Genomic DNA, 17,321 nt, shown 5'->3' with positions numbered 1-17,321 from the left:
TTCAACGTTAGACGTACCTCTTACAAGTACCCCTTAGAGCTGAATTAAACTACTATTTCGCCGATATACTTTAAAAGTGTTTTTATTATTTTTTTTTTTTTCATGTATTTGTGCTTTGAAACTTTGTATGCAGTTTAAGTGATCTCATAGGCGTTTTATTTATTTTTCTTATTCTTTCATAATTAAATTTTTTTTCTATGGTTAAAGAAAATTTGCCCCATTCGTTATTGATGGAAGCACGCAGTAACAGATTAATCGATTAATGAATTGTGTTTGACATTGCAGAGATTGCATCCGTATTTTCTATTAATTTGTCAAAGGAATTCGTTCTTCTTTGTGCTCGCCATAATGGGTATCGCGGAGTGTCCTTTATCCGAGTCTTCACGGTGATATTTAAGAGCAATATCAGAAAGCACAGTGCGTTCAAGTATGACGCCAGAATTAGACCCTTACCACTACTATACAATTTGAATGAGGCCAATCACCCAGCCACCGTCTCTGAATGGGACATAATCAGGGTGAGTCATGTCATAATGGAATAAATTGTGCAGCTTTGTGCCTTTTTAAATTGTCCTGCGCCCTCGTTTAATAAAGGTCCCGAATAATCTTCTTTGAATCATTGATCGACGAAAAGACGCAAATCGGACGAATCCAATAATCGACTGGTAATTTTTTAAATCGAAACACGCATCGTTTATCTGATAAGAAACTTAGAAAAGGGTATCGAGCAAATTGTATCGAGTCCAAAGTTTCATTGTTATTTAGAATAGTGACTTTGTAAGACTTGAACTGAAGACAAAGGCAATAATGGCATCAAGCAATAATTAGAATCGTTATTAAAAGTCGTGCTTGATCGAAGCATACATAAGAAATAATTTGTAACAAGGAATACCATTCTCCAGTAATTAACATTGTACGGTCGGGACATGAATACACGATGTTTTTCCTCTTAAACGATAAGGGCACCTGTTTGACCTCAGTTCTTCTTATTGTCAGTTTCTATCGTAGCGAACGTGAGATACATCGGAATAAGCTTTTTCGTAGGTAAATATCTGACCTAAATTTAAATAGTCGCCAGGTGTATATTTAATTCCCATGGACATTAAGAACGAACTTGGTATAAATACCCTTCGAAAGCTTAGGGGAATCTCAGATTGGTATTTAACTCGTCGTCACCACCAAAGGAAAAAGCAAACGATTTAAAATGTTCTTGCTTGTCTGTATTCTGACCACGGTCACGCTGTTCGAAGCATCCGGTAAGGAGACGCGTTATTTAAACAACACGATAGTCTGAATCATCAAAAATAATTTAGAAGAGGTTTAAAGTTATAATTTGATGTTATTTTATTTAAAACATAGCAAAACCAAGTCTACGTTATACTCGAAACTTATTTTTTGTTTTATTAGTAAACGATACTTGTTATTCAACTCTATGTTAATATAAATTGGAACCTCTAAACACAGCGGCGAGTATAAATGAAATTCCAAAAATCGTGGGCGGTTCTGCCGCTAAGGATGGACAGTTCCCGTATCAAGCTTCCCTTCGCTATAAGGGACGACATTTCTGCGGAGGATCAGTATTAAACAAGAGGTGGATATTGACAGCCGCTCACTGCGTATCGAGGTTCGTTTTAATAAAATTTCTACTTAAAATAAAATACGGTAGGCCTCGATTATCACCACTGACCTGTTCGATATATTAATTAATAAAATTTCAATTGATTATTTTAGCTTCAACGATTCTGGGATAACCGTGGTGTTGGGTACGAACACCTTGGACAAAGGTGGCGACGAATATCAATCTGAAAGAGTGTTTGGTCACCCGAGATACAGTTCTCTGCTGATCAGGAACGACATCGGATTGATTAAAGTGAACAAGGATATCGTTTTCGGGGATAAAGTGAAGCCCGTGTCTTTACCCAACGAAAATTTCAGTAAAATTGATTACCCAGCCGAGTTGTCCGGTTGGGGTACCACCAGCGTATGTATCATCTCTCGCGAGTTGCCATTCAGCAAACGTTTGCAATTCATTTTCATTTAATTACCATTCAGTTTTAATTTAGTTAAATGTTTATCTTAAAAGGGGGTTGCCTGATCTAGAAAGCGCAATTTTATACATGAAGTATCGAATCTATCATTTTTAAATTTTATATACAGTGGGTGTAGAAAGTATTCGTACACCGATCAATTTCCAAAAAAAATGTGTAAAATTGTAATTTATTAACTTACTTTTTATAAACAATGACATTCTACATATTCTCGGAAATGTCTAAAATAGATTGATTACAAAAAAAAAATAGTTATTTATGTAAGTTGCGAAATTAATAAGAAAAAAACTTTAAAAATGCTTAAACGTTTAAAAGTGCTTTACTGGAAATTTTATGTTTTCTAATTCGCACGGAGCAAAAAACTAATGTGTTTACGTTACAAACTCTGCTGTAAATGGTTCGTCATAAGAATCGTCCAAATAATTATTGCTTCTATACTTCCACCCACTTTTCGCATCTTTCTGTCAATTTCACAAATTATATTAACTAGTAAATGTTTGTTTGGACTATATCTATCTTAGAGACTTCCGTGAATATGTAAAACATTCTACACCCACTGTACATATAGATTTTTCTTTCTTGAATTACATATTATTCTTCACCTCTAGACAGGTAAGTCCCTCTTAGTAAGTGCATTACGTAATCTTAAAATCCTGAACAATTGCTAACTCGCTGAACTTTTGTTCGTCTTTGAATTCGAGTCTTTCATTGAAGTTCATCATTGTTTTCTTTATTCCATATGCATCCCCGTCGTCGACCGATCCCCTAATCGCGCACGAATGACGTTAAGTATCCCGGAGAGGCACCGAACGAATTGCAGCACATTGAGCTGAGCGTGATCGATCAAAAACAATGTTTAAACGCCAGCTTTCGTGTCACCAACGACAATATCTGCACACTCAACAAGAGGGGCGAAGGCGCTTGTCACGTAAGTGCATTCACGACTAGTCGAGCACTCGAGAAGAGGGCCCTTTTGCGTCAAAGGATCCCTCAACTAAAGCAGCACACTTTTTTTCTTATTTGCAATCCGTCGAGAACCGTGTCGACAAGTGCGTAACAGTGAGCATTGTTAAGTTTCGCTCACCTAGTTCGAAAGAGTTACTCTAACAAGGGGACCAGGCGATCTTTTACCCGTCAGTTTTATCGAGTTTCGAGATTCAGGGAGTATTATCGTCTAGAAACATGAAAAATTCGATTTTTTTTCTTTTGCATTTTCTTATCATTTGGGATTTTGAGAAAGTACCTCTAAAATATTAATTCGAAATTCGTAGAGCTCTCATAGTTGACCAGTATTAGTGCTAAATGTATAGCAATCTTTAAACGCGTTTTTCTCGAAACGACATTTTTCAAGTCGGACGTACGTTTTTCTCAAAACGTTTGATAGTTTTCGCAAAATTAATTCCTAAAAATTACTGAAAAAACAAACTTCTAGACGATAATACCCCCTTAATGCATTGCACAAGCTGGACATTTCAAGGCCTCTTCAAGAGACAGAGCAGGTAGATATTTTATTAATTTATGAATTTTTCAAAAGGGAGATTCCGGTGGTCCTCTAGTGGCCGACAAGGTACAAATCGGAGTGGTATCTTGGGGAATCCCGTGTGCAAGAGGTCGTCCAGATGTCTTCACTCGTGTCTACAGCTACGTCGATTGGATAAAGAAGCACACTGAAGACGATAGTCGTTAGGCTAAAATACCTACTTCAAGCGTAATTCGCAACTTGATTTTCAACTTTAATAACGACTGGACACAAACTTCTCGAAATAAAATTATTCGCATGATTTATATCATAGTACATTAATTAGCTAACGAAAAATGTTAATTACGCTCCCTCGTGTTGTTTACTGGCCGATAGTTAAAATAAGAAATGACGAGAAAACGGTCGTTAAAGTGGATCCATAAACTCGACGAAAGACTAAACAAACGTGCTCGAATCCAATACCAAATCGCGTTGTTCCGTTCGCGAAGCGTCAGTTTGCAAAAAACGAAACTTTTTTTAGCAAAACGATTTAACGCTTCTTAATTTTCAAACTTGACGTACGTATTAACGTTCCACCCGTGATGTATGTTTAGTTCCACGCGCAACAGAGCATCCTACGCTTATGCAAATGTGCTTTAAGGTGACACTAATTTCACTTCTCGTATGCACAAATTAATGTCACACGTATCTAATGCGTAGAATTAGATAGAAAATTTAGGTGGCGCGTAATATTAACCCGCGAAAAAAACAAGTCTGCGTTATGAACATGACTGTAATTGGGTATAACAAGTATGCACACGTTGCGCGCGTTAGAATTACAATAATCGTAAAATTAAAATTTAGTGTCCACGAGTTTCTGTATAAAAGAGATATTCTTGTTATATTATACATATTTAAATCATCTTAGAAGAATCATTTTAACGTTACAATATTTATTGAATCTCGCTTAACACGTTGATCGTCGCGTCACTGACGTCACCCATATATGGGTGACAATGCTTTTCACTGAAAAACTACGAATATTAATTCTGAAAGTTAACTGTCACAGAAAATGAATTTAAATGAAATACTTGAACTTTGATGAAGTTACAAAACTAAATACCACAATAAATGTTTCATTACGCAGTTTCCAATAGTCTGTAAACAAAGTTTAATCACAGTAGAAGTTTTCAAGAGTATTAGTCTGGCAGTGAACGTGTTAAAATACGTACCCTTGTAAAATCAGCCAGAAGCAAGAAATCTTCGCAAATTCGGTCAAGTGCTTGGAATGGCCTGAATTTAATTGCGCATGCTCGCAATCGCATGCATCGAAAATCGTTTTGGGAGTGGGAAGGATGCTGGGCACGATAACGTGTCCTGTGATAAAAATTTGAAAGGATTACATGGAAATCATGAAGATGGACACGAGAGTTCCAAAATGAAATATAAAATTATAAAATTTATTGTCAAAAAATTGTATCAATCGAGATAACACTCGTTTCTTGCGATACAAATCTTAAAAAGCTATCGACACCTATGCAAACCCTTCTGGCTACACTACTGGTACCACTTATTCAAAGATTGCCAACATCGGGGCCAAGGATCCGCGTAGCTACCCCGACCTCGTCAACGTTAGAAAACCTAGTCTATTTCACGACCCACTGGCAGCACTCGAGTCGCATTAGACCTCGAAATAAGACCTATATCGATTTAACGTCTTCTCTAAAAAAAATCGTTAAGTGAACAATTTTCGATTTTCGCGTAATTTATCAAGGAAAACCCTGCAATGTAACCTAGCGTTCGTCTGTCAAGTAACACATGACCTAAATCGGTCAGCGCGTGCGCGCTCGTAGCAAGGACAGTTTCGAGGGTGTGTTTTCATCCCCTGTTTCCCGTGTCTCTGCAAATTCCTCGCCACGGCGGCTTAGCTCGTGTAATTTTTTCGATAAAAACACCGTGGCTTTAAAGACGAGGACTTTGGTGGCCGTGCCACCTGCTGGAGCTTAACGTACATCGTCTGAAATCGATATCGCCATCCTTGTCTCACGTCGTTCTACAGTGTCACTCTAGCAGCTTACACGGGAGAAATACGAGCGCGATGGAAACTGTACACGGGGGATTGTATTAAGAGTGGCAAAACTTTTGTGCGTGAAGTGCAAGAAACAGCGAAGACTCGACTCTTCATTGTTTACGAATTTCCTTATAGAAACATAATCGGTCGTCCTGAATCGTTTTATGTGGAAACTGTTTACGGGAATAACACGAAAATCAAGCGTGAAACTTTGTTACGATCGAGTAAAAATTCGCGTGAGACGAACAGCAACCGAAAACGCGATATTTATCGAACGTAAAATTGACAAGGGTTAATGCACTGATAAACAGACCGTACACTCGATATGTCTGTGGGTGTGATGCGACACTGATACGATTTTGCTTCATGGCGTGTATCGGGGATACGTTAGTACCCGTCCAATCTATTGTTTACATTCGCGAAGTGCGACAACGGTCGTTGAATAAAACCTGAAAGCACGTCTGTTTACGTGCGTCACCTCTATGCCCCGTTGTATCGCACCCTCGCATGAAAAGCGATACATTTTCAATTATCGCATTACATAGTCGTACAAGACATTTATTTAATCGTCAACTGGGAAAGTGAATCCTATATTAATTTTTTCTGAATAATCAAAGTGATGGGTAATATAATAGTCAGAAGAATTATACGTATGTAGTTGTTTTGGCTAAAATAGTACCCAATCGAGTACTGAAATAGTACCCATTGTTATTTCTTTTTATCTGATACAAAGTTGAAATTATCTAACCAGTGTCACTTTCCTCGCGAGGATGCGATGTGGTGTTGACACAACTAGAAGGAATACACGTGTTTTGTTATGCCATCGTGGCAAAAAATCATACATAGTTTGTTGAAAGATACTTAAACTTGTAAACAGTCCTGCGATATCGTAGATCGGGCGCTCGAAACGTGCCATCATGGTGGTTTGTTAGTGTGCATATCACGCCTGTGTAAAATCCTTGTGACGCCATAAATAATATATTGCGCCAATACGTTCCCTGTGCAAAAATAAGTTACCATCTGAATTTATCAAAGGAAGCTTCATGAACTGCTGTCCATTCATGTGAGTATGTGACAAGCTTTTCGAAAAGATACACGGACACACGTACACATGCATCGTCTACACAATTTACACGACGGTACGTGACTCGCATTTTAGGGGTTGATAAAAATGGCGATAAAAATGTACGTTCGTCCTTAGCTTTACTCACGCTTTTAATTTACCATAGACCTTGTCCAAATACAGTTTTCTTACTTTCTGTTCAATGTCACGGCTTCTGTAGCCAGGCATGCTGTGAAAACTGATGCGGGAAACAAACGAACGTTGTGTAAAAGATAAAATATACAAACTTAACTTAACTTATGCGCGCTAAAATAGCTATGGCTTTCGTAACGGGACGCTAAATTTATACTGAAAAATTATCGATATAACGGAAAACCGAATGCTGAGCGAATGAACAGGTTCTGCGTAGCGTAAGGTGTTGCATATAGATGAGAGGGGGTTGACGAAAACATGAAATTCGTGGGCTATAGAAAATATACAGCTGTCCGAGGGGCCGGTTGTAGCAAGTGCATGGAAGTAAGCAAAGCACACACAACGACCGCTACACCTTTTAACGGGCGACTGCGCAGTAGACAATTCAAGCGTCTATATGGCCGTGTACCTCGCGCAAGCATACCAGGCATTTCTCCGTCTTTGTACCACCGTTGGTGCTGTGCGTTTCCTTACCCTTCGGCAAACCCGTGTATCTCTCTTTCTTTATCGTCGCTTTCTCCTATACGTCTCCTCTCGCTCTCGTGGTAAACGCTTGACGGTGCGCCAATACTCAGGGACGTATTACTCGCCGCTGCCCCGGAACTGTTGCACATCCTGCACCCGTGTAAACAAACACCCAAAACACCATAACCTCTTTTAACAAACCATTCGATTGAAGAGAAGAAGGCTGCTAGTTCTTCGACTAGAAGCAGTGATACGAATGGTAGTCTCTTCATGAACGTTGCCAATGTTTGTCAGTCATAACGTACGCATTTTATTTTTATTTTTTACTAATAAGACAATGCATACAAAGAACTACGAAAGTTCACGTAGAACTGCGTCTCGTGTATTATCATTTTCGCGGTGACCCCATTCTTTCATCAACAAATGATTCTATTTTGTTATTTTATGTACGTAAATCATAACGCAACGAGAGCTGACACGCTGAATATGACGTGTTTGACAGCGTTATCTATTCGCGATACTCCCGCAAAAACGTGCTTATCGATTCGGCCAAATTGTAAACACCGTGTCATCTCACGGTAGAGGGACAAATGAGGGATATTCGAACTTGTAATTTATAAACAATGTAATAAGACTGAAATGCATCGATTGAGACTACTTAGTTTCGCGGAAATGCGTGCAACCAGGGACGAACAGAATTTATTTGAAAAAGTATTCGAGCGATGAATCACATTAGATACTACGTATTCAGTTGATGTACAATAACAGAATACTTTTATTCGACTTCGTCGTCTAATACGGAAGGCATCGATGTCGTGTAATTGCCTGGTCAGAGAATACAGAATATATTAGCATGTTATATTCAATAGCTGACTAAGCATAGAATATATTATGCGAATTCGATATTTACATTCTAATCTAAGGATTACATTCTAATCTTAACGTAATAATTACCGGGGTCACGAGTGTTCTTTATATAAAATACGTTTATTTGAAAATTTACAGGTTTGTTTGTGTATTCATTTATATTTACAAAACTCACAAGTTTATATATTTCATACCAATTTTGTACACATTCATAAATTTACTTATTTATTCATAGCAAGTTCGTGTATTCATAGATTTACATTCGATACTCGACAATACAAGTCATAGAAGTGAATGAATACAAAGTGCAAATGTCAATATTCGATCATAGTAGAATACGATGTATTAGATTGTCCCAAAAGTTTCTTTCGCTTTATTAATAAGTAATACATGCACAATAGTTTATGTTTTATCCATTACTGTTACAACATGAATATCTATGAAATTAGATTGTCTATTTATATAAACACGACTACATAAAATAATTGAGTGCAACTCCCGAAAGAAACTTTCGGACAACCTAATATCATTGTTGTACGTGGTTTGTTCCAAGCACCGAATATGAATAATTAGCATCTCGTAGGTACGCGCAATTTTAAAAATAATTCGAACGCGTTCATCCCTGTTAAACGAGACGAAGAAAGGAATGAATCCCGATGAATCGTAGCCACGGTCACCCGCATAGTATACCTATCATTTCGTCCCTGGTAGTGGTGCCGGCTGCGGATGCAGGCGAGAACGTGCGCAGCTGTAAAACGTGAGTCGCTGCGCTCCGCAGCTGATGCGGTTTGTCGTGATCCGTGGCTGTGTTTTGTTTGGAAAAATGCGACAGAGACGCGACGAATTTCGACGGTGTCATTACTATCGTACCGAGTGGCTGGACAAATACGAAGCACGAAAAATAAATCGCGAGTGGTAATGACACTCAAAATACGGGAGAACGTCCGAAATGACATCCAGGATACGCGAAAACAGTAACGAAAGTGAAACGGATAGAATCTTAAACAATTGATACGTTTGTTTCCTTTTCTTTTTTTTGTATTCGATTACTAACATGACACAAGATTTGGCTCCCGTAAGTCGTTCGAAATACTCAGATTCGTTCTAAGAGTCGTTTCCGTGTCGAGGACAATCGGTATCAAGAAAGAAAGATAGACAAAGAGTTCCCGTCGGCATATGCTTTGTGTTTAGTGGGCTCCTATACACAGCGAAATTGTGAGAGAGAAGTGCCGCGTTTACGAATTTACCATTTCACGCGTTTCTAGTTTTTACTTGGTACGGACTAACTGTTGTTAATTTAAGAACAAAGAGTACGTCGAGTAATTTCGTATGAAAATACCGTGAACGTAAAAAAAAAAAAGAAAGAGTTACTCGTAGAAAGTTCCTTGTTCCTGTAACGCTTAGGAATTCAGTGTTTTCATTGTTATATTATTATATATTTTGGTGTTTACGTTTACTAATTTGGCATAGTAGAATTAAAAAACCGTCGATTAGATGAATGTTATTCGACAAACCTGTTCGTGTTGACCAGTTTATTTCGTGATGAAAATTCATGTTAAAGAAGCGAGGTGTATTCCAAGCTTATGCAGATATCCCGCTAAAACGTGTGCAATGTAACGGATGTATACATTTCTCAAAACAACGACAGGGTTAACTCCATTATGGAGGCACTGCGTTTCGCTATACAGTGAGTTTATTTCATAAATGCTGTTATAGATTTCCTATTGTTAAAATATGTATCATTCTGTGAGGCATTTTTGGTGCTAGTGTCTCTGCACCAAATTCTGTCGGCAAACAAGACGTCTGCAAGGCTCAAACAAAAATGTTCCAAAAAACCTCGTAAAAATATATTTCTTTAGTTAGGAAATTTGAGATAAATAAATATTGAATTAAAACTGTTGAAATATATGTATGCAATACGTTTGTATTGTTACATACACATTTTTTACATTGTTTATAAATTAGGTTCGATCGGTTAATTTCGGTTTGAGTTTGCGTCGATTGTTCGACAAGTTACAAAATAACGATATCGCGATCGCAGTCAAAGGGTTAATGAATATAAAAGATTTAGTAAGAAAAAAATTGTTTTTTTTTTTTATTTTATTTTAAAGTGGGCCCCCTTCCCTTTTGCATTTTACCTTGGGCTCCATAAAAGTATAACGCGCCACTGTTTAGAACAACCGCGAAAATCAAAATGCGTTTACTTCGCTTTCTGCGATCGATAATGTTTTCGAACACATTATACACATACAATATATATTTATTTTCACTGATTTACAAAAAAAATAAAAACAGTACAATGCTAACATAACAATCAAATAATAATGGAGCTATTTTATGGACTGTATTATTTCATTGTTAATTTATCCCTACATTGTTCAACGTTAGATCTAGAAAAAATAATGTTTTAATCAATTTATTGTTAAATAAAAAGTAGAAATCTCATATTTAGTTCGTACTTATTACATTTTTGTATAAAATAGTTGAATGATTATTTTAGACTGCACAATACATGACTATAAATTTGAAGAGTTTATTTTTAAATTGCTCCAGGACACGGCTAGGGGAGAGGATAGTCAGCATGAGCTCTATGCTCGTGGAGACAGTTAGTATAAACTATGAAGATTTTAATGAAAGTTTTTTAACATGTGGTACTTGTCTCTGTGTTTATGATGGTGGAGAGCATACCCCTAAATTATTACCATGTTCACACACAGTAAGTATTATAATAATTATTTGTAATGTAGGAATGTTTTTTTTCCATGCATATATATTTATGTTTATAGGTATGTTTACATTGCTTAACAAGAATTGCTGCATCTCAGACTCGCGAGACAGGTGCCTTTCGATGCCCCATTTGCAGAGAGTTAATAACTATTCCTGGTGGTGGAGTTCCTGCTCTGCCACCCAGTTTCCTTGTGAACCAACTTCTTGATCTCATGTCTAGGCAAAGACGAGAGGTTTGAAACAATACTTTCTACATACTTCTGATATATGTATTATTATGTCCATGTAAAACTCTCATTATCATTGCAGGTTATTCCAAAATGTTCAGTTCACATAAATCAGGAATTATTATTTTGTGAAACATGTGATACAGTGTTTTGTACAGCCTGTACAGGTGGAAATCATGCAGGAACATCTCCAGGATGTACTGAACATACTATCATACCTTTCAGCATTGCAATAAAAAGGATGTCTGAAATTTTATTATATAAAGCTAATGAATGTATATCCAAGGTAAAAATTTGTTATTTTGATTAGGAAATAAATTACTAGAATATTTAATAAAGTTATATTTAAAATTAAATTATTGATTTCAGTTAACACAGGCCCAAGATTCTGTAAGTACAGAATTACAACGGTTGGATGCTTCTACTCAAAGGTGTCTGAATGCTGTTGATAATGAATTTGCAGAAATTATTGCAAAATTTGAAAGGAGACGTTCAGAATTGCAAGCAGCTGTTACTGCCGCCGCAAGGGACAAAAAACATGTCTTAGAAGAACAGCATGCTCTCATAGAAGCTGAGAAAAATAAAGTGCAACGAGAATGCGAAGGTTTACAGTACCAAGTATGGAATTATCGTTAACACGATTTTAATGAAAATTGTATATAGGCATAGCGTTAAATATGTTCAATTTTTTTAAAGGTTGAAGTACGAAATATTACACAAAGAATTGGTAGTTTATCTGACCAACTTGATGCAGCATCAGCACTTAGTGAACCTAAAGAAAATGCCTTTATTACTTTTGAATTTAACCATAATAATGCGCTTTCTCAATTAGAGGATGCTCTTAATAACTTGGGAAGAGTACGTTCTAGTACAACATTGCCAGGTATCCTGAGGATTGATAATACAGTAAAGTACCTGCTTCAAAATTGTTATTAATCGTTATGCAAGCGTTGATTTATATTTTTTATACTAGATCATAAAGAAAGAATATTATTTAAATCAACTACATGTTTTTTTTTAATAGGTCTGTGCAGAGCCAGGTTGAAAGATCCTGCTATAGTTAGGTTACAAGCGTCTGTAATAGTAGAGACTGTTGATTATCATGGACATCCTAGAAATGTTGGAGGAGATCTTATCACTGCGGAATTAACATTAGCAGATAATATCCATTCAGAAAACCAAAGTTCCAGTATTGACACAAAAGTTATAGATCTAGATAACGGTACATACGAAGTAGTGTTTCGACCTCCGTCTGCGAGTCGCTATGTTTTAAAATTGTCAGTTTTCGAGCGGCCTATCAAAGATTATCCATTGTTTTTTGATGCAACTGAACATAACGAACCTATTAAAGTATACGGAAGACAAGGAAACGGGAAAGATGAATTTCATCAACCAGTCGCGGTTGCTGTTGATGACGATGATATGATATACATTTTGGATACTGGGAACTCGCGTATAAAGGTACAACATGTTTCAAGTTACGATTTATATAAAATTATAAACCATCAAAACGTTCAAATTTTTGTTCTAAATAATATTACATTTTTAGGTACTCAATTGTGATTTAGAATTTCAAAGGCATATAACTAATGAAGGTCTTGAAGGTTGTAGCTGTACAGGAATTGGTATTTCCCAACAAGGTCTTGTTGTTGTTAATTGGAGAACGCGAGAAGTAACAGAAATGAGCTCTTTAGGAGACACAATTAAATCTTTCTCTCATAACGCATTTCAAGTTAGTATTTTCTATTCTAATAATTATATAAAACTTATATTACATTCGTTACTGATTAATCCCATACAACTTTACTATTCAGGAGCCAATTGATGTTGCGGTAGACAGAACTTATGGACATATACTTGTTGCTGACAATCGACAAAGTTGTGTTTTTGTTTTTGATTCTGATGGCAAAATTCTTTTCCAGGTTGGTTGATATTTACGATTCTTTAAATTCGATACACTTAATGTATTTGTCATATGTATAGATTTAAAAAAAATATATATATAACAGGTTGGAAAGAAGAGTACATTTAACTTAATTAGAGCTGTTACTGTTGGACCTAGTGGTGAAATTATAGTTGCTGATAGCTGTATTCAAGTGTTTTCTGCAAAGGGAGACTTCTCAGAAGAAATATATTCGGAAGGCAAAGGTGAATCTCAGTTTTCATATAGACAAAATATATTGTCCAAGGAATTTTCTACTTACTATATATTATAGGAAAGGGCACTTACGGAGGTTTAGCTGTTGATGCAGAAGGTAGAATACTTGGTACTCGCACTGATAAAGGACGCAGTATAATCCAAGTATTAAAATTAGGAGGAGGTAATATTTTAACTGAAATTGATTCGCATAGTTCCAAATTACGACGTCCTTCAGGTATTGCAGTACTACCTCACAATCACTTAGTAGTCGTAGATTTGGGAAATGATTGTATAAAAAAATATAGATATTGGTAAAAGCAGTTGATTTTGAAACATAAAATTTATGTTCACCAGAAATGATTCAGATTACAGACATATACCAAAAATGTGTTTAGCATAGCTTCAATTACTTGCTTTCATAAAGCTTTTGTTATAATCCTACACATACTTTTATGTATAATGTCTATGTTGGCGTACATTTTTTATATACAATTTTTAAGAATTACTAACTTAGATAAATCAAAACAATTTTATCAGCGTAAAAAAATATCGTATTTAATAATTTAAGTATTACATATACATATGTATATAAAATGATTTAAGTTTATTTATGTGTTAGACTGCGACACATGTCGCGCTCCTAAAATGGAAGAGACTTGATTAGCGTAACGTAATTTATAGTATTTCGTGTCATTATAACTGTTAATTTAATTTATTTACTTAAAATCAGTAAAAGTGATTGTTTTTTTAGTTTCTCAATACTTATTTGAACTAATGTTTAAATGTACTATAATACACATTTTACACTGCCATAGTCCAATATTTTGACGTCACAATAGTTATCACAAGAATCTACATATTTCATAGAAATGTATGTATATAAATATAATTTTAGATTAAAAAAAAAGTCATATATAAGAAATTATTTTTATGATGAAAATTTAATTCAGATATTGAGTGATAAACTTGTATCCATTTGCAAAAACAAATACTTTTGAAATTAATTATCACAGTGATACTTAATGTTTGTTCTATCAAACAATTTTGAATATACAGTACTTCCTTGAAAAATATGATCTCGCTAAAACTACATTTAATTATACATGATTGAAATCACTTTTAAATTTAACGAATATGTAAGTCAAACGATATATCGAATATTGATAACATACTAATTATAACATTTAATTGGCGAACACCATTCAAGGAATTACTGTACATAGTGCAAAAAACGATCATACTACACTCACCAAAGGAATTTTACTCAAAACAATTATTTTGTATTCTTATGTACAGCCCTTTGTCCTTTTTATCGACGAACGTGCTTAGTTAATTTATATTACATCACATACTTGCATTTTTATCTATTCTGTGGTATTTTAATGCTTCTTTAGGATAAAGCGCAAAAATTTAATTTTATGGACATTAAAATGGTGAAAATTACTTTCATGTACTTCTTTTATAACCTAGAAATATTTCAAAGTGCTTTTTATGAAAACATTAACTATATCAAACAAAGTACTATAAAAATGTTCCAATAGAAAAACCATTCAAATTATTATATATTTTGTTACACAGTTCGTTAAATATATTCTGTATATCAACTAATGCTAATTATCATACAAAGCATTTTATATTTCCATTACATACTTATTTAACTTTTCAGTTTACGAGTACATACTCTTTAATTGATGCTACAAATTACTAGTATATTGTAAATAGATAAGTGAATAAAAATCGATTACATTGTGTGCTATTATTTTTCCAATATTATTCCAGGTGGAAATATTACTATGCTTTATTTGTGTGAATTATTCTTAAATTTTGTATAACAAGTTTGAACAATACTTTGAAATTTGAAATTGTCAAAAGACCATAATAAAATGCAAATTTAGTTCAGAGAATTAATTAGAATATATAGCAATAATCTAGTTTTAGAATTTCAGAAACTGGAAATGATTCTGGCGTTTGCGTCCTAACTGTTGTGCAACTAATATGTATATAAATGTAGTTTTTCGTACATATTGTAACCATGTTTATGCTTCATGTTTTCCTTAATATTCGCTTCTAATTATTATATTAGTAATTAATTACTGTATTGATAATTAGTCATGAGTAACCGAAAAAGGCTGGTGTAAGAATTGGAATATATATACAATTTAATGTTGTGTTCAATTGTTTCTAATAGCTGTAATTACAATACAATGACAAAGATAAGATTGCTATGTTATACAAATGCCTGCATTACATATAACTCCATTATTACTTGCATACCAGTTTGATAACAATGTGATACTTGCATTTTTCATACATGTACTAGTGCTATTTAACAGAGTTAAATCATAGTTCTACATAGTTACAAATAGTGCTGTTGGAAATTACAGAAGAAATACGTATGTAGCTTTCAATAATTGATGCAATTAGTCAAGAAAGTATGTATACTGATATTCATTTTCCAGTGTTAACAAATAACTATAATAGTAAACCCTATGAATGATAAGAAACCGTGATTTTAAATAATTGATTTTTTTTAACTGGTGTAAAACATTCCTTGTAAATTGCTTTGCAAAATGATTTGCTATTACTTAAAACAATCTTATGTATGTATATACATAAATAAAAATGTAATTAATTATACTATTTAATTAGATTTGAGGAAAAAGCATGGCAGTGCCTTCATTAAATAAGTTTCCATGCTATTTATTTATTATAATCATATACAAATCCAGAATTAAAACAGATAAATGAAAGACGAAACAATTAAATTTTGTTTATAAAATAGAGTATTCTTTAATTCTTTTCATCACAGGATTGCATGACCCTCTTCGGCAAAATAAACATATAAACATTCTCATGTTAATCGAAACGTTAATTTCTCAAAAAATCGTGCACTGTTCCCCGTTTTCTCGTTATTATCTAAAGAAAAATTCACCTACACGTTACCTAGTATACGTATTACACAGAAAAAAATAATTGTACGATCTTTAAATCGCACGTAATAACAATAATCGTTTGGTAAAAAGGTGTATTTAAGTTTTCTCTTACGAAAGATTTCCATAAAACGACCACAATAGCGTTAAAAAAAAATTACGAGTATAAGCAATTGAAATGGCCCATCAAAATACTGTAGCGTCAATAATATCGAGGCAAAGCTCGCGGTGCGATATTGACTCGATTGCCGATGAATTCAACCGATTCCTCGAGATTTCTCCTAGCGAGAGTATCGAATGAACGGTAGCGTGCACGCGCCGTGGCTGAAAAACGTGAGCTCGGATACTACGCCTGTGCTAGTACGTGCCCCCGTACACGAAAGTTATTCACACACGCTATTCATCGGCTTGTGCTCCTCCATTGCGTACATAACGTGAAACGTAAGACGCTACACACTGTGCCCTGTACGTGTATGTCGCGCCAGGTGTATGTAAGCAGAGTTGCGCACGAGTTCGTAACACGTATACCAAAACATACTTTCGATTGCCGACGCGTTTCGGTGGAAAACAAGGGATTCGGTGCGACTCGCGTAGCCTACGTCGAAGATAAGCGTTCGGGCCACAATCGTGTCGGAAAAAAGGTGACGCGCGAGTATCGGGGACGACGATAAACAACGTTTTTGGCAACGGAGCATCGAGGTAATCGGGAAAGGGTGAATTTGAGTGTCCAGGGTCGGCGACGGGATCACCAGCGCCTCGATGCAACTTTCAATTTAGGCGCCCCTTCTAATTTTACCAATTAAAAGTAAACGAAACCACGGTTTTCAAGTTTCAACTATCATTCAACAAGATTCATTAACTTTATGTCACGTAACGATATCGTTCCACAGATTACTGTCACGATTATGGTGTTTCTAAAAATTGTGTTTTTCTCGTTTCTAACTAGGAAAACTCTTGAATAATCGTATCTCTACTTTGTCAGTTTACATGGAAAGCTACATTCGCGATACGATTACTCGCGTTACTCGTGTTTCCTTGATTTCACCTTTTTTATTCCTGAAAAGCTAATCATTTGTAGCTCATACGTGTAGTCCTCGGTGAAGTTGTTAAGAGAGGTTCGTCGTTGGACTTT

The 17,321-nt window shown here is 35.3% G+C and overlaps 2 protein-coding genes and 1 long non-coding RNA gene across 7 annotated transcripts; 2 read left to right on the top strand and 1 right to left on the bottom strand.

Annotated features, from left to right (window-relative positions):
• The first annotated feature begins 289 nt into the window (after positions 1-289).
• LOC128893452 (chymotrypsin-2-like) lies at positions 290-3,756 on the top strand. 2 transcript variants are annotated; one of them, XM_054154389.1, is made up of 5 exons: positions 290-518; positions 1,465-1,624; positions 1,732-1,981; positions 2,839-2,976; positions 3,583-3,756. In XM_054154389.1, the coding sequence occupies exons 1-5, from the start codon at positions 503-505 to the stop codon at positions 3,733-3,735; spliced, it is 717 nt and encodes a 238-aa protein (XP_054010364.1). In that variant the 5' UTR covers positions 290-502; the 3' UTR covers positions 3,736-3,756. The 2 variants fall into 2 exon arrangements, with proteins under 2 accessions (XP_054010364.1, XP_054010363.1); XM_054154388.1 differs by having other exon boundaries at positions 290-1,256.
• A 1,197-nt stretch (positions 3,757-4,953) lies between these two features.
• LOC128893456 (uncharacterized) lies at positions 4,954-7,252 on the bottom strand. Its single transcript, XR_008461335.1, has 2 exons — positions 6,790-7,252; positions 4,954-6,576 (listed from the first exon to the last, which is right to left on the bottom strand). It is a non-coding gene; the product is annotated as an uncharacterized LOC128893456 (long non-coding RNA).
• On the top strand, positions 6,502-14,069 carry LOC128893438 (tripartite motif-containing protein 2-like). 4 transcript variants are annotated; one of them, XM_054154359.1, is made up of 11 exons: positions 6,502-6,641; positions 10,719-10,881; positions 10,952-11,125; positions 11,202-11,405; positions 11,489-11,737; positions 11,816-12,002; positions 12,144-12,580; positions 12,669-12,851; positions 12,934-13,041; positions 13,129-13,267; positions 13,336-14,069. In XM_054154359.1, exons 1-11 carry the CDS (start codon positions 6,622-6,624, stop codon positions 13,572-13,574), a joined length of 2,103 nt encoding a protein of 700 aa, XP_054010334.1. In that variant the 5' UTR covers positions 6,502-6,621; the 3' UTR covers positions 13,575-14,069. The 4 variants fall into 4 exon arrangements, with proteins under 4 accessions (XP_054010334.1, XP_054010335.1, XP_054010331.1 ...); XM_054154360.1 differs by lacking the exon at positions 6,502-6,641 and adding an exon at positions 7,425-7,557; XM_054154356.1 differs by lacking the exon at positions 6,502-6,641 and adding an exon at positions 8,666-8,922.
• The last annotated feature ends 3,252 nt before the right edge of the window (positions 14,070-17,321 follow it).

The sequence above is a fragment of the Hylaeus anthracinus genome, unplaced genomic scaffold (assembly GCF_026225885.1).
Source record: "Hylaeus anthracinus isolate JK02 unplaced genomic scaffold, UHH_iyHylAnth1.0_haploid 3, whole genome shotgun sequence".
In the NCBI taxonomy this organism is placed as follows: Eukaryota; Metazoa; Arthropoda; class Insecta; order Hymenoptera; family Colletidae; genus Hylaeus; species Hylaeus anthracinus.
The sequence above is the reverse complement of the archived record's forward strand: the minus strand, read 5'-3'. Positions and strand labels throughout refer to the sequence as shown.

What these genes read in the sequence shown, in the direction of transcription:
- LOC128893452 (XM_054154388.1), top strand. Translation starts at nt 1,205, where the DNA reads ATGTTCTTGCTTGTCTGTATTCTGACCACGGTCACGCTGTTCGAAGCA. An exon ending in GCCGCTCACTGCGTATCGAG is followed by an intron (nt 1,625 to 1,731) that starts GTTCGTTTTAAT and finishes TGATTATTTTAG; the next exon opens with CTTCAACGATTCTGGGATAA. An exon ending in CCGGTTGGGGTACCACCAGC is followed by an intron (nt 1,982 to 2,838) that starts GTATGTATCATC and finishes AATGACGTTAAG; the next exon opens with TATCCCGGAGAGGCACCGAA.
- LOC128893438 (XM_054154356.1), top strand. Translation starts at nt 8,822, where the DNA reads ATGAATCGTAGCCACGGTCACCCGCATAGTATACCTATCATTTCGTCC. An exon ending in TATTACCATGTTCACACACA is followed by an intron (nt 10,882 to 10,951) that starts GTAAGTATTATA and finishes TTATGTTTATAG; the next exon opens with GTATGTTTACATTGCTTAAC. An exon ending in AATATATTCGGAAGGCAAAG is followed by an intron (nt 13,268 to 13,335) that starts GTGAATCTCAGT and finishes TATATATTATAG; the next exon opens with GAAAGGGCACTTACGGAGGT.